The sequence below is a fragment of the Homalodisca vitripennis genome, chromosome X, assembly GCF_021130785.1.
Source record: "Homalodisca vitripennis isolate AUS2020 chromosome X, UT_GWSS_2.1, whole genome shotgun sequence".
Lineage (NCBI taxonomy): Eukaryota > Metazoa > Arthropoda > Insecta > Hemiptera > Cicadellidae > Homalodisca > Homalodisca vitripennis.
In genome coordinates, this window is record NC_060215.1 from 145,371,403 (window position 1) to 145,396,855 (window position 25,453).

General features: G+C 36.9%; 1 protein-coding gene across 2 annotated transcripts in view; it reads right to left on the minus strand.

Moving 5' to 3' along the window:
• Nucleotides 1-25,453, minus strand: part of LOC124369972 (methyl-CpG-binding domain protein 5-like) — a 163,288-nt gene that overhangs the window by 23,702 nt on the left and 114,133 nt on the right. For both annotated transcript variants that reach the window (XM_046828207.1, XM_046828208.1), the window contains exons 4-5: nt 9,003-9,132; nt 455-561 (exon numbers count right to left, since the gene is read on the minus strand). In XM_046828207.1, the coding sequence (XP_046684163.1) occupies nt 455-561; nt 9,003-9,132 (237 nt within the window). The remainder of the gene's footprint in view (nt 1-454; nt 562-9,002; nt 9,133-25,453) is intronic.

Consider the following 25,453-nt stretch of genomic DNA (forward strand, 5'->3'; position numbering starts at 1 on the left):
GTTAATGAACGCATTGAGCAAAACAATTTAAATATGTAAAAATTGGCGACAATATGGTTACAAAATCGAACACTCAATCAAATTTGACACAACAAACGTATGTGAAAAAAATCCCAAACTATGAGAAACTTTAAAAATAATAAAGAAAAAAATAAACAAGAAAGAAGATTAAGAGAAATTCCTATTTCCGCACCAAACTTGTATTACTGTACGAAGCCCAGAAACTTCGACGTTCTAACAGAACTACCATTGGTTATCCTTACCTGAATTATTTTTTTTTTGTTCTTACTCACCTTTGCACACCTATCCCATGGAAAATGTGATAATGATCCTGCTGACACATCAAGAGCTTACAGCTTAAAATTGAACATGAAGTTATTTTATCTGAATTTCCAGATTGTTCTATATGTGACTTTTTTATTAAACTGTTTTGACAGGTGACTTGTAGCAATACCTGCTGTTGTGTCTCTTTGCTTCGATCCCTCTCACGCTGAGCCAACAGCTGAGATACTGACGCACTGTATCCTCCCACCATTTTGCGTTTCTTTTTCTTTCCTCCGTCTGTACCAAAAAATGACACTAGATTAGTCCACACAATCTGTACCAAAAAATGACACTAGATTAGTCCATACAATCTGTAACAAAAAATGACACTAGATTAGTCCACACAATCTGTACCAAAAAATGACACTAGATTAGTCCATACAATCTGTAACAAAAAATGACACTAGATTAGTCCACACAATCTGTACCAAAAAAATGACACTAGATTGGTTCACACAACTGGTATGCGATAACCAAGCTGTTTACTTGTCAACCTAAATTCAACTTGAATTTATTTTGAGCTAAACTATAAAAAACATTTATAATTAATTACATCGACTTATCATATTAAATTAACTAAACAACACTTAATGTTAAGACGTGTCCTATCATTATTATACTACACACATAATTAATGACAGGACATTGAAGAACCACTCTTGAACTATAAATAATTTTACTTCATTAAATTTAGTTGTAGAATCTTATGATAAATCTCATGTTAAAGCAGAAGTGTGTTTAGTACAAATCTAAATGTCTAGCATTCTAAATTTGTAAGGTATGTATAACGATGGAAAATGCTCAAAAACCTGTTATCTTTTCAAATTATCCATTCAGTAATAAACTTTGAACAATGAGTAGATAATTGTCTGGTTTGAATGGCTATAAAGTTTGTTTTATGTCTTCATTAATTTGAATTGTTACAGAATGGAGTTTGCTGTTCGAAAATCTTTAATTGCCTCCAAAACCATAGATCCCTCCCACTACGGGGAAAACAATATCATTTTAAGACATTTCAAATAAATTTAAAGTAGCTTAGCTAAAGCTTTTTAGTTTTATTTTCATTGTAAAGTAGTTAATAAGTGTTTCCTATCTATATCCTGTTCATTAAAATAATCTGTAGAGAGCAAAAATAAAACCACAGAACACAATATTCTATTGCATATTACCTACTTAATTAATCTTAGCTACTTGTTTCAAGGCCATACTGCAAATTTAAACTGTGGTTTGAGTTGAAATTTAGAAATAATAAATACCATCACCACAGGAGGACTGTGAGAAAAAGAACCAGCAAAATAATCTAGACTTCCTGCAGTCATCTGCTATTACAGTGATAATTACAGGTTATTACACTAGTTGTTGCATTACTGCCGACATAACGTGCCAGACCACTGGGTTGAAGCGTACAGGGCCACTCTATTGGAACTAATCTATACTGAATTGTGTACATACATCATCTTTTATTATTTGCAATTATCATGTCCGTATAACATTAAACTTTACCGCAAAACACAGTCCCTAATGGCTCACTAGTTACCTTTAACATATGATGTAGGTATTAAATGACTACTGTTAACTTAAAACATAAGATGTTAAAGAAAGAATTGAATTGCTCTTAATTAGAATAATAACTAGATGGCAACTAAGTCCTGAAGCATCTTCGTTTCTCTCCAATAGAGAGTGTTTCCCCCTCTTTGAAAATCATTTTTCAAATGACAGAAAACTAACTATATGCGTTCTATGCATATCAAAACATAAAAAGTCCATCAACTTCACATTTTTGTGCAAAATTTGACATAAACATAATACCAAAACACGTTTTGTAACATCAAAATGTTGCTATGCATGTTCACAATATAAATACACCTTTGGTTACGATTCAATTTAGTATATATATACAATATTTCATCTTTTTCAAAACGTTATCTGTTGAAGCCATGTGGGGAAACCGATGGATAGACTGAGAAAAAGTTAAACATATATATATCGCTTTATATATATATATGTACACATAGAGAAGGCATTTGATTACTCTATAATTACGTTTACTTATTAATTTTTTTATATGAAACAAAGCAGTAAAATAATCACGTAATCGGCCAAATGACAGTGACTGACCATCATGTTGTGTATAAAGTCGGTACTGGTCCTCTAGATATTGGAACTGCCCCACTGCTTTAGTTCTTTAGACGTACTACTCAACGATCTAATATATTAAAGGTTTACTGACAAATTTGCTGTCTATTTAAGAGTGTTGACGATCTGTAGCACAACGGATACTTAACAGTGATTACAGCATTATACCTGTAATGGATGAGAAAGCCGATTGCCTGGTCAACTACAATATTTCTCTAGATGGGGCAGGCACAAAAGATGGCTCAGGTCTGATAACTTATGTAACAACTGAATTGTCCTAAGTGAGTGGCAAGGGAACATTTTTTATTTCAACATGTTACAAGCCAATGATAAATTTGTATTTTGTATTTTAACTTATGATACTTATTAGCCTTGCTGATAAAATTATAAATTTCTTTTAGTAAATGTATATTTTATATATTTTTTGTTACTTTTGCAAAACACATTCCAAAATTTTATTTACCTTTAAAGGAGCTTTACTTAAAAAAACTGACCAAACAGGAGTTTTGAGTGATTGGTAACAATTTGCAGAGGGTCAGCAGGAGGACCAAACAAGAGTATCTAAAGATAGGTACCGATATGCAGATATGCAGAGGGTAGGCATGCCCATCAAACTAGAGTATTTAAAGACAGGTAAAAATTTGCGTTTCAAAATTTTATTTACTTTTAATTGAGCTTCACCGAAAAGTGACCAAACAAGAGTTTGTTGATAGATAAGTAACAATTTGCAGAGAGTAGGCAGGGGAAGTACAACCATCACTAACCTACATCTTATAGACAAAATATCTCATTTACAAGACTTTTCCAAGTTAGAAACTTAATTACATAAATTCATTAATATTAATCAGACGATAAATAAAAAATATAAGTAAATAAATCATGTAGAAATGCATAATGATCTCTTTGATCTGCAGATATTTATTTTGAGATATCAATGATGGGCATTTGAAATACTGAAATCGTGAAATCGTCAATGATGACACTTCTGTGCACCAGTAGCTAAATAGACGCTGTAGTAGAGGACACGCCTACACTCTTGGTGGCCAAGCCACCAGCAGACCACAAGAGCTCAGCGAGCACACACAACCATATAATCTTGAAGATTTACAGTTTAAAGCTGATCCTTGTGGCCGTTATCCTTGTGGTATGCTACTTTTCTACCATGTAATCCTTAACTGCTCTGTAGTGACCACTTGTAACGTTCTCCATAAGGACTTTAATCATTCTTCTCCTCCTCTAAATGACCGCATAGAATGTCGATTCCTTATCTGAATTGTTTGATAACAAACGGTGATAACGACCATTTGTTATCAATCTTTCGATTGACAGTATCAATATAGATTTCATATCACAACATAGGTTTCAGCGATCATTTTAGCTATCTTCTATTTAAGTAACCTTATTAGTTCCACGTTCTTATCTGTGTTTCTGTGACCTCTCGATCTCATTTCTGCTTTTCCGATTAGCCTTCTTATCTATCATGCTATTTTTATCTTTATAGCCTTTTCACTAGCCGGTTAGCTTATCATCGCTTCCTTATAGTCTTTTTCTAACTACATTGTTCTCATCTGTTCTTCACCAACCAATAAGTCGAAGAGATCTAATCGATATTGCTTTCTCTCCAGCTATAAGCGACCACTTATTTCTTCTTCATGACTAGTATGTTCTGTTGACCAGATTGTTCATTTCATAACACGTCTTCACGGTAGCCTAGCCTACCCACTCATACCAACAGATTTTTCGTTCTTAATTTTATTCTCTCTTTCTCTTTAATACTCTTTTCCGAGTAATTTTTCTCATAAACTTTATCCTTGTTATCTGCTTTTCAGGGAACCCTTTCCTTAATAACCTTATTACCAATTAATGCCCTTGGCTTTGTAACAACATATCCGATTAAAACCAAATTTCTATACAAGGCACATACGAGTGTTCTATTTTAATCCGATTAAAACCAAATTTCTATACAAGGCACATACGAGTGTTCTATTTTAATCCGATTAAAACCAAATTTCTATACAAGGCACATACGAGCGTTCTATTTTAATCCGATTAAAACCAAATTTCTATACAAGGCACATACGAGTGTTCTATTTTAATCCGATTAAAACCAAATTTCTATACAAGGCACATACGAGTGTTCTATTTTAATGTATGTAGTTTTAGAATAATATGGAAACAGTCACTTTAGTTTCGTACCACTGGCAATAAGTAGTTACCAAATATTTACTTCAGAGACATAATCATATCTCAGTAACGCACACTCAGACCACTAGGTAGCAGAAGCACAACCGTTTCCTGTCTTCTGCTGTGACTGCGATAACACAGCCTGCAAGCCCGCCCACGCCCAACTTCATGGAAATAGTTATCTTTGCAACACCTGCTGCTCCACATCCCCGGCATTCCATTCCTCCTCAACATACGATACTGATCCTAAATGACTTCTATTACACGGTCTGTGTTTCAACATTGAATACAATACGTATACATTGCTTTCTAATAATCTAACATTGAAATCACAAACTGTTCAATAAGCATTGAATGAAAATATACTTTTTGTGATGATTGTGAAGTTTTCGTTGAAAAATTATACCTAACAGAGTTAGAACAATAATTATGCAACTATCTACTTCTTATGAAGTAGTGTAGTTAATCAATTCATCCTTGTTGTGTTTATAGATAATATTTAAATTTGAAGCCAACATTAAACTTGTAAAACTATTATACTGGCTGATGAGAAAGAAAGTTAACATTAATAATGTACTGTTTGTACTATACTACGCGTTGCATTGTACTATTATTTCCTTGTGCCCAAAAAATAATATTAGTTGTAATAAATATTAAGAATAAGGTCGTGAGTTGGATAATAAGGCATGTACAACCCCTTAATGGAGGAAAATCCATTGACATAGCTTAACCAAAAAATATACAGTAGAGTTGCTGTCAAAGAAATTATAAGAGGCAATAATCAGTCAAATACTTTTTACAGTACACAAGTAAAAATTATTTAGCCGTGGTGTGTAGCAATGGCGATTGTGTAACTCGAAATGACACGTGAAACGCCAAGTACGGTCTAATAATTTGTTGATTTCTTTCACTTTCTCCCAGCTTTCACAAGACTACGACACATTTCCATATACACACGGACAAGAAATGTTCAGAATGGAGAAACGCGATTCCCAATATCTTCTCCTCCAACTTGTGTGGGAAGTCCCTTGCATAAGCGTCTGATTTGCTAGTGCTCGTAGATTCCGCAAGTAGATACTATTTGGGTCACCAAAGATTGTGATGCGATCCGAATCAGGACAGTCGAACATAAAGCGGTACACAGTCGCTTCTTGCAGTCTACTGTCCAACAGAGCCGGACATTTCTTGTTCCGTCAGGACATTTCTCCGGGGGAACCTGCCCCATAACCATCAGGCTCACCGACCAAGATGTTCACCCAGCCGAAGAAAGGTCAGATGCAAAATTTTATGACCGGTAGTGGAGAACCAGTTTGCTCGATCTTGGGTCCTGCAGTAGTTACAATCTGCAGTGCACCCGACGTTTGATGGCCGAACACAAATCCGAAGAACGGCTAGGTCAGAAGGACTCGGTCTACTGATTAGATGAGTTACAACGCGATAAGAAAAGACGCAGCTGAAGAGATGCCCGATGATCAGTAACGCAATAGAGCATTGCGATGAGGAATACATTACATGGTTAAACTGAGCATATATCGGGGTGTCTGAAGGGGACGGAAGTTAGGAGAAATTTATTTATAAATGTGGGTTCAGGTACTGACTAAGAATGTTTGAGCCCTACGATCAGGTGTAGCGGTGGAACCTCGGCGAAACCCCCTAAGTTATGTAGCAAGGTAGTCAACATTTAAGTTAACGCAAACAGGTTTGGGTTTGAAAAATATTATTGTGCGTCATATTTCTGTACGGCTCCTTTTAATAACTCTTCATGATAACTTCCCTGAGTACACACAAGTATAAGACCTTTTTTTATCACTCCGCGTGACCTGAAAGGCATTTAAATTAGGAAGTTTTTGTAATTTTGTGATCAGGCCCAAATAAAAAAAAAGTTGAATACAAAAATGTTGAACTTTTATAGCTTGAACATGATTTATATTTTCAGGGAGTTGTTCATTCATATGAATTCGGGAATATTTTTAACGAGCTTTTTATTGATAAAAAACTCTACATTCGTTAAGTAAAAATATTTTAAAGCATGTCACATTTTGAATTATATTATTTATTAAAAAAATATAATTCCCGTAAAATTATTAATGAATAAATAACAAAATGTACACGCAGCAAAAATCTACATTTTTATCTTCATCCGTTTTTATTTGGACCGGATTACAAAACTGCAAAAATTTCCTAATTTAAATACCCGTAATTTCGCGTGGAGAAATTAAAAAGGGTCTACTTTCACTATGTTGTGGGAGTTAGTTTTCTTAAAGAGCTAGGGACATAAAAACCCCACAGTCGATTGCACCACTTTAATCCAACAGTGTTAACACTCAAGGAGAATCAAGTGATTTATGTTTTATGATTTACGTTTTAATTAAACAGTTTTTTAATTGCACTTTGACTTACCTACCGAGAGGACAATATTAAAAAATCAAATAAAGCCCAAAAGAGAAAATAAGTAACCTTCAGGTGTGTGTATGAGGATTGTGACAACACAGGTGACGCATACCTACAACATATATAATCTAGGATATGATTTATGGCCTGTGCAATGCCTGTAAAGGTAATACAAGATAACAACAATTTTACAAACTACTGATAACCAAATTAATATCGCTTTCCTGGGAGTGACTATGTCTGAGCGGTCTACGGCCTGAGACGTCGGACTAGGGTCTGAGTAGAGATAGCGCAGGTACTTATCCTGTCTGTGACCGTTGCACATTAATCAGTACTGGCGATCTTGTACTGTATAGACTCTCCTTGATAAGATCCTCGCACAGGCCAGTGGCCCATGATGACGCGCAGAATAAAGCAGAAGGGATCGGCCTCTCCTTAAAGAACATCTTTGTATTACACGACTATTTAACATTTTCGGCGCCGAAAAGACCTTACAGTAGAAAAAAAGCACAAAACACAATCTACTAGCCTGTTAGTTAAAAGCAATAAATAGACAACGAAAATACATTTTATCGGTTGAGACTAAAATGACACAATGACACTATATCAGGCTCTGTAACAATCGATGGAGGCAACGTGGTCGCTGCCGTGTAAACAAACAAGGCCCCGCTATAATTAGAAGAAATATTTACTCCGCTACATCAGAACACGATTCACGATTCGCAGATGTTTCTTGTTGTAAAAACAGTGCTGACACACAGGAATAAGTACGGAGAACAGAACAATAAACCGATTCTTGCAGATGTCGTTCAGTTGCACTGGTTTACTCTCTGCCCGATAATTTTGCACTTAAATTATAGCAACTGATTTATAAAACGGCACCGTTACAACCTCTACATGTACAAACATCCTGCTCTATAGCAGAGAAGCATAGACACAGTAAGACTTTATTGTTGTACCTATCTAATCGTCTATCTAATTCAAAGAGTACGCGTGCGTTTACCATTCTCGTTGAATTTATCACAATGGGTTCAAAATTACATATAGCTAAGCAAAAGTTATTATTGATAAGGGACTATGGTGAAATATATGTTCAATTCCTAATGTATGTCTTGTGACAAGATACAAATATACGTTCCCTACAAGACAGTGTCCCTATTAAAATATAAACGCCAAGACTGCACTAATATTTTATTACACTAAGAGGCAAAGCATATATTTTTAAACCTATATTTATGCTTCCTAATTGACAACTTTCATAAAACAATGTTAGTTATTCTGCTAACGGTGTTTTAACAAAACAAATGTTGGTTCTGGACTCAGTTATCACATTAAATTAATGATGGTTCCATGGAGAGAGCTACAAAATACTTGAAGAAACCGTAGTAACTCCTGGATTCAACAGAGGAAACAAATTAAGAATACAAAACTCTGGAAAGAAAAATCCTGCAACTTACCAAAGAGGAAGAGGCAAGACAAAATAAATAAGATCTCTTAAAAGGAAAATCAGGAAACAGACAAAATATGGGCCCTAAGCCTTTTAACAAAGCAAGAATAAAACACTTTTTATTTATTAAGGTTTTCGGAAAGTTTTGTATTTTTACTTTTTAGGGGCAAATTTTATAAAACTTATTAAAGATAGGGCTTCACAATTTGGTTTTGGTATATACTCGTACTAATAAGAAGTAAATAAAAAAATAGGTAGCTATATTATATTTTAACCACAAAAAATAAAATAAATATTTTAAAATCTTATCTATTTAGGAACGTAAATTTCTACACCAGAGTGCTTTTTAAATAAATGTTACAAAACAGTGAAAAGTTAGTTACAAGGCACATTTACATTCAACTGTCATGAATGTATCTCATCCTATTAGTAACAAATGTGTTGATCAAGTTTACATGTATCAAAGGCCTATCCTCTCCAGCACGAAAATGGTGTAAACTAACCAAATTGCTAACTTTACCTCTGCTGTTGAGATCGAGGTGATGGTCCAAGTTGGCCGCCAACGCTAATTGTTTCCGCTTGTGATTGCAAAGTTTTGTCAGGTCGCCCACTGGAGCGCTTGACGTCGTCGTCCACGGCCTCGTCGCCACCTGGAACACAAATTTGCAAATGACAACTTTTGTACAACTGAGTTTACACACTCCTGGCCATTTATAAAAATTAAATCCTCATTTATCGACGTAACGTTGTTGCATATGACCTGAAACCGAATTGAATTGAATCTTTATTTCCACAGTTGAACATCCAGGTTTTGTGTACGTCAATACAGATCAGTCAATAAATTAACACGAACTTAGGACTATTCAATTTACTTAAAATAACATAGTTACGTAAATACCACAATACGTTTAGAAAACATCCAGAAAAAATATCAATACAAATAAGTAACCGAACACTCTTAAGAAACTAAATTTAAGACAGATTGTACACCTGCTGCGTCACATCGGGATCTCTCCGAGGGCCTTTTGTGGACAATAGTAAGCTCTTCCGGCCAATATTGAATGGGCTTTAAATGATTTAAAACTATTCTGGTATCTATTGGACCAAGAAAGAGAATTAAATAATTGTGGACCAAAGTAAAAAGGAAGAATGTTTGAATACAGATAGTCTGAATATATTAATGTCAAGGTTTTGTTTGTGTTTTGTATTGTAAGAGTGATCTAGACCATCAAAATTACTTCCGTTTTTGAAAAATATATAACAATATATTGTTCCACATGGTTTAATACATAATTTAAATTTTGAAGAAACATACTTAGTGAAACCAATTAGAAAAATACCAGAAAAGTTAAGTACAAACAGTCTAAGAACCATGGAACAAGCCCATCAACTCGTTACTAAATCAAAATTTCCAAGTCGATTAAATTTGAGGTGACTTAGTCAACAAAGTGAATTTATACAATTAAATCATATGTTTATCATTCTACATAATTCATTCTTAATTTTAATTTTCTGTGTTGATGTTTTATTTGTGTTATGTTCTTATAGCCCTATTTATATGTTTATAATTTCCTGAAGACGGCTTAAGCCGAAATATAGAAACTGTTAATACATTTGAAGACTTCTTATTAAAGATTTATATATATATATATATATATATATATATATATATATATATATATATGTATTGGGAATGGTAAATTAAAAGGCTTGCCAATGTTAGAGCATCACTTGATTTGAAGACCTCCCCACAGCTTTCCCGTTGATCGAAACACCAAACTATTCCCAAATCCATTTCATGGAGACCGTATCTAATTCTTGGCTCCAAGAAGCCACTGTAACCCAGTTTAAACTAATGTCTGTATCATAAACAATATTATAATGTACTACAACTTTAAAGTGATATATGGTTCGATTATAGTGATTACCACTTACTTTTTTGGTCGGAGTGAGAGGGTTCAAGTACAGTTTGTACATCGACTACAGCGTTAACACCTGTACTATTCAGGTCGGACCGGCAGATTTCGGAGTGAGAAAGTCCAAGCACAATTTGTACATCGACTACAGCGATAACACCTGTACTATTCAGGTCGGACCGGCAGATTTCGGAGTGAGAAAGTCCAAGCACAATTTGTACATCGACTACAGCGATAACACCTGTACTATTCAGGTCGGACCGGCAGATTTCGGAGTGAGAAAGTCCAAGCACAATTTGTACATCGACTACAGCGATAACACCTGTACTATTCAGGTCGGACCGGCAGATTTCGGAGTGAGAAAGTCCAAGCACAATTTGTACATCGACTACAGCGATAACACCTGTACTATTCAAGTATTGCTATGCTTCCTCGAGTCTGAGCTCTACATTTGCTATACTACAACATACAGTTATATCCCTGATGAATTAAACGAACTAATTAGCATATTAACTCTCCATGATTTTATACGTCACGTATCTTTCTATGTAAGATTCGCCTGAAAGGAAGCCACTGAAACTATATAAACGCTTCACAATGCATCATAAACTTATACGTATGTAAGATGTAGTGAACAAACAGGCAATCAATGTCATATTTACGACCACCACTTTGAAGGTAATTTGGTCTAGAACAATTGCGTTCCGTAGTCTACATGACTTAATCTCGATACCCAGGTTTAGGTAGGTTAGGTAAAATTTAACACAGCAATCTTTAAATCTTCAACAATAGTATTGCAACATACCTTTTTACAAACATATGCGCAAAATGTATACTAAAGGCAGACCGAACCAATTAAGCTTCAACGGAGTTCTTACACTCAGAGCGATAACAAGCCAGACTTTATATGACGGGTGGAACCGAGGTTCATGAATTATTTAAACATATGTCATACTCGATCAGACTTATGCATCTAGTCGTCGTTCACCTTCTAGGGCGCAGACCTTGGGCCGATATTTATGTATTCTCCACACAGAAAAGGAGATTCCGCATTACCTGCATGGATCGAGTTAAGTTCTGACCTCTGTCGGTACGCGCTTGCTTATATGATCGCACATTGAAACCCCCGTCTATAGTGGTGTCGACGAGACGAAAATCCTTAGATCAGACTCGATCAATTTGTTGCCGAACACAAATTCCACTTAGTAAAACACTTCTATTACCTTTAGAAACAGATTTACTTGGATAACTTATAAGTAGAAACCTCACAATCGAACAATACAAACGATATATGCAGTCTTACACGTTAGCATTAATTCGTGTTGAGGATTTATGCAGCTTTGTTTTACTGGATGGACAAATTGACGATACAGATATGGTTTTATTGAATTTGGCAAATTGGATTATTGTGAACAGAAAATTGCATGAAATTAATGTTTACGAAAAGCTAAAACAAACATTTTGAAGCAGCTGTACGAATCTGTTCTAATGTTCTTAAGAAAAAATATTTAATTAGTAATTTACAAACGTGTGACTACTGTCTGGCTAATTTTTAGTATCGATCCAGAGGAAATTTAGCGGACAAAACTGAAAAATGTGCTTTACATTCTGCCAAGACCATAGTTAAAGTTATTACAAAGATGCCTGTTCACTTCTAGTTGGATCTTAAACGTTAGGATAATTTATTTCAAAATCTACCAAGATAATAGTCGTTTAGTATTATTGAACTGAATCGTATAATATAACGCGTATTTACGTTTAAGAGCCGATGGTTGAGCAGTCTGTGTTGCAACTTTGGATCTGAGTTACAGATAACGCAGGTTCAAATCCTGTCTGTGACCGTAGCTCTTTTTATCACTACCATCGACCTTGTACTGTACTGACTCTCCCCCTTAATCTGTTAGATAAGATCCTCGCACAGGCCAGTGGCCCATACGACGGACAACATGGGTTTAAAAAGGGATGTGCTTTTTTGTAACAACAAAAATTGAACATAAAGAGAAAGATGGAGTAAGATGGACAAAGTAGAGCACGTGCAGTGTACATGTCCTCGCCAAGATAGATTACATTAACCAGTAATGTTCCTAGAATTAAAAAAACTATATAGATATACTCTCATCAAATGGAATTTTAAATGGTACACCAAATTGGTGTAAGAACGAACTGTACGGAACTTTCCATGATTCCACAGATTTACCAGGGCACTAGAGGTAATAATGACATGTCACGGTGATAAACTCGAATTATAGACAAGAACAAGGCGGACGTACAAAGCTGGAACTGTGTACTGTATAATCCATAGCGTACCCTTTAATGCTTGACACGCGATCTGGTTGGATCGTGGCTTGGGCGTGAGGGAGTGAGTCACGAGCACTGAGTCACAAGTTGTGGCCAATCATTGATAGTTTCTGGAACGCCCAGTTTTAGCGAACACTAAACCACCATGTACAGACTAAACGTTACGTCAATTAAGCCTCAGTTTATTCCTATAAATTTAGAAATTTTACAATCTTAAACCAAGATAGACAAGTTAGTGAATTATGATTGTATATAGTAGGTTTGGGCTTTAATTTTGTTCAATCAGGAAAGTTTGTTTACAATTCTAGTTAGATAAATTAAGAGATGTTGCTAGTGTAATTTAATCCCTTTGAACTTCCACGTGTCTTTATTTTGCTCTCTAGTTTTCCGACTCCATCCGACCTTTCGTGTTTGACTAAAACACGTGGTCGTAACAATCGCACTTAAGTGTTTAGTTTAAAATGGTGAATAACACCTAAGCGAGGTGCTGGTATAATCGTATGACCAGGTGTGATTGTTTGTCCCTACAATTTGATCCTAATACCGTGAACTTGTGGTGTTTTCTTTGCAAGCTCGGCTACTACAAGTATTATTAGAGATCAAAACGTACCCATTACCATTCGAATATAATTCATATTAACCCAAATATCTATCCCCAGACATTCTGAAATATGAAAAAAGTATAAATTGGTATTAACCCACGTTCTCTACGTTCGGAAAATTAGTTTTCCCAACATACAACGGTAATTTGGTACTTCAGACATTTCTTTCAGAAACTTGTAACATAATACTTAATATAATTTTTATGAAAGAATTAGGGTTGAAAATCTTAACAGTAAATATGTGTACGGTCTAATACTTTTTATACAAAGTAGAAGTTCGCCACACCAGTGTCATAAGAGACTTCGCTGAGGTTTCATGCAAAATTTCAAATCTATACCTTATTGCATTCTCGATATTTCCCGATGACAGATACACAAAAATATAATCATACAAAAAAGTCGACAAGAAAATTAAACATCATAAAACTTAAAACTTTAAAGCCTACATACGAAATACTTTTCGACATATCTTATCATATGATACATTCAGATTTTTTTCATTAAATTCGGTTTCATATCAGTGTTTATGCAATCAAAGTCTAAACCAAGTCACTATAAAATCATGCTGTATGTGTTGGGATAGTTAGGCTACAAGTGTTAATATGTCACATGTTTGAATCCCTCATGTGTGTATTGAGTTTGTTTACAAATGTATACATATATTCTGATAATTTCTCCGTTACCCATAACACCAATGTGAAGATATCCGCTAACACTCAGCCAAATGGAGTGACATACACCATCATCGAACTCGATGTTCTCATGTGTGTATTCTGACACACGAGTTAGTTTACTGAACACATGTGCTTCCTCGCAACCTCAACAGATGAGATGCCTCAAGCCTCAACCTCACACTCACCCAACCTGGCCACGGTTCAGGGAACAACATTATTGTACATATCTGAACTATATTAAACAGCAGGAATAATTGATCATATCATAATCCCGTTATTAAATTTATTTAATAACGGAGAGTGCCGATGGCCGAGTGGTCTAAGTCGTTGGACTTCGAGTCTGAGTTAGAGAGCGCAGGTTCAAATCCTGTCTGTGACTGTTGCACTTTTATTAGTACAATCAACCTCGTACTGTATCGACTCTCCCCTTTATTCTGTTTGATAAGATCCTCGCACAGGCCAGTGGCCCATGAGGACGGGCAGAATAAGGATTAAAAGGGAATCGGCCTCTCCTTAAAAAAAAAAACTTATAAAACAAATTTACTGCAAAATACACACCAGTATTTTCTCTACATTTTGGGTCACAACAGCACAATCCCGACTCAGGATTTTGTGTGGTTTGTACCACGGCAGTCGCTGTTCGTTTATTATCTTGAAATTTTCATACTAGACATACTTTTACATTAACAAAACCAATTACCAATACGCAATATAACTTTTTAATTGATTCAATACATAAAACTGTTGACAATTTTTAATTAATTAAGATAACATTCCAGACAATCAATGTTGTATTATGCTCTTCTAACGTGTTTTACATAAAAGTTCATATAAGATTTCACCCAGTGTTAGAACTTCGGAGTGAAATTTATAACTATCTTTATCTTAACCAGAAATATCTTTTCTATGTATCGTCTTTTCATTTAGAATCATCTTATACTTGGTTCACACGTTATGCTCGACGATTCAACTCTCTAAACCTCAAGGGTAAGGCAGACGTCCGTTATTTATTAGATTAGACGTATTTTTAATAGCACAAAAGTATCCAAATAAAACTAGCTCAATTGAAGAGTCAATAAATACTGTACATTACCGGTCGATTCAATTCTATTTTTCAATTATTTCGCTTTAATTTTCTTACGGATGAGTTTAGATTTTAGAATACAAAAACATGGGATTTTACTGCATCGGCAAGTTTACAATTAACAAGCACACATATTTTTCATCAATTAGCTTCAAAGTTGGCTGTCCTTCGGAAAGTCATTTGTTTAACCTGGAGCTTCAGCAACAAGAAGAGTCTCAGTTTGGATCATGACATTCAATTACGATTTAAAATTCACTTTTGATAGTAAGGAGCCAGCTGTAAAAGCGGTATAATTTCCATATTTCTGACAGAATTTTTAGTGAAATGTGTCATTTTGATGCCATGAAAGCAATACTCAGAAATCATTTCACTATCTACAATTATCTCTCGAGCCTGGAGGTAAGAAATCAGCCAAAATTTGTGCATTTGCTTGTCAAGTAGATCGTTACAGTTCGACGAAGAGCCACTTCCAGATTTTTCCCAGAAAGATGCAGAGAAATGTGCCGAGTGACTCGCCCCACGTGGGCCCCAGATGATCACCCGATGACTCCAGGGTCCCTCCGTTACGCCGGGCCACACGTTTTTACAATGCTCTTTTTAAAGCGGATCGTCATCCGTAACCGACAAAAATGTGAGAATGTGTCCCAATTCTACCGCTAACATTACTTTACGAAGCCTAACTCATACGATGCTATCGGGGAGTTGTCCGACTTTAGAATCCGACCGGTTATTTTGAACGGTTCAATTTTTTCTTCGGTATGACGATTATCTACCAAACATTTTGTTTTAAATATAAGTGATACAATTAAAATGGATAAAATCTTGGTCCTATTGGATGAAATTTTGAAGCTAAAACCATTGAGTCATCCCTAAAAATTCCAACAAGATGGTGGTCAAAACACAGCCACTGAGTATAGTGGAAGCCACCAGGTAGCTTTTCAGACTAACTTTCAATTTACACGGGTTCGGTTCTCATCTGATCTTCATGAGATCTTCAGGTAGCACTTGGAGCAAGCTTCGAAGTTGTCCCTAGGCCTCGTCTCGTACTGGTGTACCGAACTGCCCTGCACGTAGAGCAAGCTTCGAAGTTATCTCTAGCACTCGTCTCGTACTGTGTACCGAACTGCCCTGCACGTAGAGCAAGCTTCGAAGTTATCTCTAGCCCTCGTCTCGTACTGTGGGCAAATTGTAAAGAACCCTAAACTTCCGCATGTCTCACTAGATAACTCTCTGTCATTTAATGTTTCAACTATTCGGATTGCCCTTTTTAACGAAAAGCTCTCTCAAAGTTTGGTGCTGGACATCTTCCTCAAAATGTAATTTCATAGGACAGATGAGGATAAATTAGGACGAAACGAGGCATTAGCTGCACTTCTCGCGTACAAAAGTTTAGATCTTGCGAAGAAGAAATATGCCAGATGCAACTTTTTCGCGAACACTGCTGACACGATCTTTCCTAGTTAACGCGTTATCGATATGTACTCCCAGGTTTGCAGAGTCAGTCGGCTCCATTAGGATTCACACCATTCGACATAACTATAAGAAGGAATTTGACTTTTGTATCCGGTAAAGTGGTCGAGTTTGAATTATTATTACTCAAATTATAATTAGTTTGAAAATGTTTGCCAAATTTTAAATTAGAGTATGAAATGAATTCAAGAGTTATCATAGTTTACATAGATTTAAACTGTTAAAATAACTAAACAGAGCTTGAGACGAGAGCTACACAGAGCCCAGCTATATAGCTATACAGCAACCTGTGTAAACGCAGCCCAAGTGAGCACACCTGTTTCTTCCTGTATCAGCAATTAACCCATCAACTGCCGAAACCGTTTCACAATGTAATCACGCTGTGCGCTCGCGTTCATGTCAAGTAGAGAGAGCACACCTGCCTCTTCCTGTATCAGCAATTAACCCATCAACTGCCGAAACCGTTTCACAATGTAATCACGCTGTGCGCTCGCGTTCGTGTCAAGTAGAGAGAGCACACCTGCCTCTTCCTGTATCAGCAATTAACCCATCAACTGCCGAAACAGTTTCACAATGTAATCACGCTGTGCGCTCGCGTTCGTGTCAAGTAGAGAGAGCACACCTGCCTCTTCCTGTATCAGCAATTAACCCATCAACTGCCGAAACAGTTTCACAATGTAATCACGCTGTGCGCTCGCGTTCGTGTCAAGTAGAGAGAGCACACCTGCCTCTTCCTGTATCAGCAATTAACCCATCAACTGCCGAAACCGTTTCACAATGTAATCACGCTGTGCGCTCGCGTTCGTGTCAAGTAGAGAGAGCACACCTGCCTCTTCCTGTATGAGCAATTAACCCATCAACTGCCGAAACCGTTTCACAATGTAATCACGCTGTGCGCTCGCGTTCGTGTCAAGTAGAGAGAGCACACCTGCCTCTTCCTGTATCAGCAATTAACCCATCAACTGCCGAAACCGTTTCACAATGTAATCACGCTGTGCGCTCGCGTTCGTGTCAAGTAGAGAGAGCACACCTGCCTCTTCCTGTATCAGCAATTAACCCATCAACTGCCGAAACAGTTTCACAATGTAATCACGCTGTGCGCTCGCGTTCGTGTCAAGTAGAGAGAGCACACCTGCCTCTTCCTGTATTAGCAATTAACCCATCAACTGCCGAAACCGTTTCACAATGTAATCACGCTGTGCGCTCGCGTTCGTGTCAAGTAGAGAGAGCACACCTGCCTCTTCCTGTATCAGCAATTAACCCATCAACTGCCGAAACCGTTTCACAATGTAATCACGCTGTGCGCTCGCGTTCGTGTCAAGTAGAGAGAGCACACCTGACTCTTCCTGTATCAGCAATTAACCCATCAACTGCCGAAACCGTTTCACAATGTAATCACGCTGTGCGCTCGCGTTCGTGTCAAGTAGAGAGAGCACACCTGCCTCTTCCTGTATCAGCAATTAACCCATCAACTGCCGAAACCGTTTCACAATGTAATCACGCTGTGCGCTCGCGTTCGTGTCAAGTAGAGAGAGCACACCTGCCTCTTCCTGTATCAGCAATTAACCCATCAACTGCCGAAACCGTTTCACAATGTAATCACGCTGTGCGCTCGCGTTCGTGTCAAGTAGAGAGAGCACACCTGCCTCTTCCTGTATCAGCAATTAACCCATCAACTGCCGAAACCGTTTCACAATGTAATCACGCTGTGCGCTCGCGTTCGTGTCAAGTAGAGAGAGCACACCTGCCTCTTCCTGTATCAGCAATTAACCCATCAACTGCCGAAACCGTTTCACAATGTAATCACGCTGTGCGCTCGCGTTCGTGTCAAGTAGAGAGAGCACACCTGCCTCTTCCTGTATCAGCAATTAACCCATCAACTGCCGAAACAGTTTCACAATGTAATCACGCTGTGCGCTCGCGTTCGTGTCAAGTAGAGAGAGCACACCTGCCTCTTCCTGTATCAGCAATTAACCCATCAACTGCTCTCGGCAGTCGGGTCTGGATCCACGCTGCTCTCTCTCTATAACACACCTAGGTAACAATTTGGCTGACCCAACACATTACTTGAAACGGCTACGTTTTTTCGATGTGGAGTTTTAGTAAAGCTTAAAACAGTGTTACGATTTGAGGGAAGACATGAGTTGAGTTTACATCGTCTGTATACCAAACTAATAATAAAAAAACGCACAAATAAAATAAGACGCGCTAATTGTAATGTGTCAAGTACTAGTTCTTGTTATTCTCAACACTGCTGTAAAAATGATTCGATAATATAAAAACTTTTCAACGCGGACTTAACAATCTCAACAATGTAAATGTCATAACGATTGCGATGCAATTTATATTGTCTTTTATGCAGTAAACATTGAATTGAATTGAATCAACACAAGACTACAACGAATAACTCGACAATGGGACAAACACTCATTAACATTAGAAATTAAACAACATAACACGAGATACAAGGAAGTTGTGTCATCTCCAAAATTTTGGAAACAATACAGCACCTGCAGCAAAAAACCAGCAAACAGAACTGAGTGAAATCACACGCCCAAATTTACAGTAACAGATGAAAAATATGTAGTAATCTCTAATTTTTTGCTAACAAACAAAACAAGACAACAACAAAACAATATTGTGGAGTATGTGGTTGTTGCAGTACATACTAAACGAACCTTTTACTACTACATACCAATATTATGGTTTATTTGGCACCGTTGTAATCTTTCAAAGCTTAGGTATATATGTATATTTAGTACGTGTATTACAATACCTTGCATAACAAAATACATAAAACTTAGTTTTATACATACACCTATAAATTTAAGGGGGGTAGTACACCGTTAAATGTCAAAAATTTCATTATTGATTTTTTTCATTATAATTTTTTACTAGTTTGTTCTGATCAATACAGTAAAAAAATTATGATGATATCTTGATTTTTAGCTGAATTATGACAAAAAAACGAAATCGCTTTTTGTACAAAATCCAAATCTTGTACACTCCTCTTGTTTTTAGATTTAGTTTTCATACAGTATTCATTGATAGTAGGTAGTGTTTTGCTTTACAATCTGTGATTTGTTTTCTTATTTCTATTTTACTGGCCAATGGCTTTGGTTCAATGTATTGTTTGTTTACATTACTTGAGTGAAGATTAGTGTCAACATTTACGTTTTCAGTGTCAAGTAATCGAAAATAAATGACAGACTCTGTGATTGACCAACTAGGTGTGTACTTTGGTAATGCTATTAGAGCCAATCCCAATGACTTGGTATCAATGAGAAAGGCTGCTTGGGCAGTATGGAACCACAAGGCCAGTTCGGATGAGAAAACACTTCACCATTTTTGTCCGACTGGCCCAGAATCTTGGTGTATGTACCAGCAGGCTATATCTAATGACTCAATAACAACTTTTAAACATAAAAATACAATACCATACCCTATAATGGATTCCATTAAACCAATATTCGTAGATATGACAAAGCCTGAACTTTTAAGATGTTTAAAAGGAAAGACCCAAAACGCTAACGAGTCATACAACAATGTGCTTTGGAACATCTGCCTAAAAAAGGTTTTGTTGGAAGAACAGTTTTAAATATTGCAGCACATGAAGCATCTTTGATTTATAATGAAGGGCATTTAGGTAGGTTAAAGGTTCTTACTCATTTATCCATGACTCCGGGGACTTTCTGTGAAGAATTGTTGAGAAATTTTGATGAGATCCGTGTGCGCGCATTGCTAAAGAAAGTTGAAAATCAAAGTTTGGAAGCCAGAAGAGCCAGAAGGAGATTGAGACTAGACCAGCAAATGGGATTTTAAGAAGTATAAGGTGTAACATATGCAGCAGGGTCTTTTTAATGTAAGATAAAACATCATTTTTAATAGTTTAACTTTAACGGTGGTTTTCCGAAAGTTACTTTTTTGCCTACTATTTACATGATTTCTCAAAAAGTATTCAAGATATCCTTACCAAATTTTAAGGGGATGTTTCTAACATCATTAGCTATAGCATGAACTAGGATTACCAGAAATGAATCAATATAACTCAATTTATTAAGGTAAATAAATGTTTTGTTTTTTATAAATTATGTTTATTTTGTAATTTATATTTATTTTGACATTAGACCAATATCCTTAGTTCATGCCATAGCCCTAGGTCGAACAAACAGAATGATACCAAATTTATGTGTGAAACTTTAATTTGAGCGTTACAATTATGTTAATAAGTAAGCTACGTACAAAAAACAAAAAAATTTATAACTCAGTAATAGAATAAAATATTTTATTAAAAATCATTTTAAAATAAACCAAAGTATATAATTATCTAACTTACCCACAAAATTTCATATGTGTAGGTATATCAGTAGTTGCACAAGAAATAAATTTGTAAATGCATGCGGAAAGGTGTACTACCCCCCTTAAACCGCACCAAAATTCATGGTATTTCCGATAAGTTTAAAATTGTGATATCCATTACAAACATGTTGAATAGCTAACATCATCATCCACAGAAACGAATGGGTGACGTGGTTCCGAGTGTTACAATGCAGTCACGGTTGTTGCAGTTGGACTACACGTGAGTGCAGATACAGTAGTTACAGCGACGCGGAACAAGCTAGTTAGCAGTTCTGCCACACTGTTCGTTATTATTCGAACTATAATTAATTTCCCAGCTTTCGACGGTGAACTTTTGTCGCTTCCAATGTAATAACTCAATTTTTGACATCCCGTCGGCAAAATATGAGGACTCAAAACTACTACGTTAATGTAATGTACTTTCATTATGATTTATTACACATTTGGCCGGTGTAGTTTGAAATACTGACGTTAATGCTTTTTTAATAGTTTTGTTCTTGATCGCATTGTACTTACTTGACTGGCTTTTACAAACTTTTAAACACCCGGTCTATAAAATTTCCAAAGCGTTAATATCTCTCAGTGGCCTTGCCAATCGCGTTGTAGTTACTTATCTGTTATAAAGTTTTACGCATCTGGTCTATAGAATTTCCAAAGCATTAATAGCAGTTCCACGAGCGAGTGTCACCATACTGATGACAGAGTGCATTGGTTTACTGTTCATCATCAGCATACTTATTTAATGTTAAAAGTGTAACGATTTTACCACAACGAATCAAACAGCACCGATGTTTTTATATCGGTAAATTCAAAATTGATCAACACGGCTTTCGATGTTTCTACATTTTATTATTAGTGAATATGTTATGGCTGGATAGTTATTACCAGCGGACATTTAGTTTTGGCATGCTGCTCCTACGACATTCTTGTTGGCTGATAATACAACTTAACAATAGTTTATTCCCGCACTCGAGAAATATTAATATAACAATTTCACTGTTGATCATATACACGATTCCATTGAACATGAAGACACGCTACGTCGTTGTTAAAAAAGAGAACTCAACACAAGGCATAACTTTATCACGTAAAAAGTTCAATAAAATTGCCAAACATTTGGAGACTCATGAATAAAATCTAATTATGCATATGTATTTATGAAAACATGTGTCGATTGATATACATTGTAAGAGATTTGTCCCAAGTTGTTAGCCATTGAACTGATTCGTATTACTTAGGTTTTTAATGCCAAAAAGTGCCTTATTTCAGTGCTTATAGCCATAAAATGATTGTTAAGAATTACTTCCAATGAATTTGGGTCTTACAAACATATTCTTTAAATTAAGAGGTCTTTAAAATACTAATTTAAGAAATGTTGTAAATAATTTCTTTGTTAAAGATAGCCCAATTTTCGCCAACTACTCAACTTTCATAACTTCTTTTAATTTGTGTAAACCCGAATAAAATTTCATTACAAATATAGGGGCATTGTGGGAGTGAATTGCAACATTGTTTAACATTTTAGTTTGTCGGACTGCCGTTTCAAAAGTTTACATAAAATTTAATAAAGAAAGTTAAAGTTGTCACGAAAGTAATTTTGTTATTTCTAATACTATTTTTGTACTACCTTCCAATTCCGCCGCTATCTATCCTAATGTTTAATTCGTTTATGACAAAAACCTCATCAAAATGTGCAAAAATGTACGCATATTAAAAACTCATACCAATTAATACAACTGAAAATGGCTGCTATGCATTTTGTTTTATGAATAATCTATCACAATCTTCACACTTAAGAGTTTGTAACACAGTATACATAAATATTATTTATTATGCTTTTAAGCAAATTATGACACCACGTAGAACTTCCGTTAAAAATCGAACGAGAAATAACTTGCATTGCGACCGAACACGACAAAACTTTTAATTGTTCGTTTGATACAACCAAACCGTTAAAATACATACATTTCAGCCTAAAACTTCTCTATGACAAAATAAACCCAACAACAAATAAAAAACCATTCTTCAAACCATTTGGAATGCACTCATTTAATTACAACGTTTAAAAGTAATAACACAAATTTTAGGCAGTATTTAAAAACTAAGATAAAAATATACTGACATTTGTGTATGTTAATGCAGTTTATGAGTTGATACATTATACAAAAGGTTGACTCCTGTCCTCACTTCCCATACAGTATATTTGAGAGGGTGCGACTACATTGTGACTGACAAAATGGACGAGTTGGTCGCCGTTCACTAACAGTCGATTGATAGTAATCCATACAGGGACAGTTTTCTCCTTCAGCTGGGCATCTGAGCCGGCGATTCATTGTTTCATGTAAATCTATGGGTGAGTCTAGCCGGGTGGTCTCCCGCCCTGCCTCCGGGCCTGACAAGACACGGTACACGGTACCTCACTATCAGGACCCATCACTGTCCGATCCTCGAGACGGTAACCTAGACGTTCTAGATTGGCTCTCCCACATAACTCACCGCCCTGCCTCCGGGCCCGACAAGACACGGTACCTCACTATCGGGACTCATCACTGTCCGATCCTCGAGACGGTAGCCTAGACGTTCTAGATTGGCTCTCCCACATAACTCACCGCCCTGCCTCCGGGCCCGACAAGACACGGTACCTCACTATCAGGACCCATCACTGTCCGATCCTCGAGACGGTAACCTAGACGTTCTAGATTGGCTCTCCCACATAACTCACCGCCCTGCCTCCGGGCCCGACAAGACACGGTACCTCACTATCGGGACTCATCACTGTCCGATCCTCGAGACGGTAGCCTAGACGTTCTAGATTGGCTCTCCCACATAACTCACCGCCCTGCCTCCGGGCCCGACAAGACACGGTACCTCACTATCGGGACTCATCACTGTCCGATCCTCGAGACGGTAGCCTAGACGTTCTAGATTGGCTCTCCCACATAACTCACCGCCCTGCCTCCGGGCCCGACAAGACACGGTACCTCACTATCGGGACTCATCACTGTCCGATCCTCGAGACGGTAGCCTAGACGTTCTAGATTGGCTCTCCCACATAACTCACCGCCCTGCCTCCGGGCCCGACAAGACACGGTACACGGTACCTCACTATCAGGACCCATCACTGTCCGATCCTGGAGATGGTAGCCTAGACGTTCTAGATTACCCCTTGAAGACCTGCATGGAAAGCGGTGAAGTATTACGATTAAGTGAGATCAGCCTTGATATCATACAGAACACAGAGATTGGTTTAAATAAACTACGACACAATTATAAAGTACAATTAGAAGGTAATTAAGTACATGGCAAAAAATGTACAAAAAAATACAGACGTTAAATGCAATAGAGGATTTTAATATTGATGTTTTAGATGTTGATTACCCCACGGCGAAACGGTTCACTGCACTATTGAGGTCATTTGGTATAGTCCGGTCAATAGAAACGCCAACACGAGTTACCGCCACTTCAGCGACATCAATCGACAACACGTGACCCTCACATGTAATTCTAAACTAATGGCTTTTGAAAGAGCGTTGTTTAAAGTCTCTAAATTGTATTGACCCCGTTGAGTTTAGTTCTACGATTTTGAAGAAAATTTTATTTCAACTTGAACGCGAGCACTCTATCATTAAAATACAACGAAATGCTAGAATATAAAAGTGAAGTTTGCTTACCAAAGGCAACTGGGTTTCGAGAGAAATAAATGTTATTATTTGCGAAATTAATAGCCACTCAAATAATAAAATCAACGATTTTGTCTAAATTGGAAACAAACTAATAGAAAAGTGATACGAGCTGGAAAAGCTTATGACGAGCTATACATAATAACTAACAAGTCAGCGGTACCACTAGGGTCGCTGATGAGTTCAACACTTTTCAGGGTCTTTATCAGCGGCATCAGCTCTCTCCATCAATAAGAGTCCAGCAGCTACCATGGCTCTGGCCCCGATCAAAGAGGAAGATAAGGACATATCTACAGCAATAACGAAATTCCAACAAAGAAATCTAACGACTTCAATAATGCGGTTCTGAAATAATACTCTAAACATTTGTTGAAGCGTCAAAAAGATATGCACTCAGTGTGAGTGACTCAGTCACCAATCTGTCCACTCGGTCACCAATGGAACGTTATTAGCCACTTCCCGATTATACGCGAGACGATGCGACTCAACTGTAAGCCTGTAAATGGTGGTCTATACCTGCACAGTGTGAGTGACTCAGTCACCAATCTGTCCACTCAGTCACCAATGGAACGTTATTAGCCACTTCCCGATTATACGCGAGACGATGCGACTCAACTGTAAGCCTGTAAATGGTGGTCTATACCTGCACAGTGTGAGTGACTCAGTCACCAATCTGTCCACTCAGTCACCAATGGAACGTTATTAGCCACTTCCCGATTATACGCGAGACGATGCGACTCAACTGTAAGCCTGTAAATGGTGGTCTATACCTGCACAGTGTGAGTGACTCAGTCACCAATCTGTCCACTCAGTCACCAATGGAACGTTATTAGCCACTTCCCGATTATACGCGAGACGATGCGACTCAACTGTAAGCCTGTAAATGGT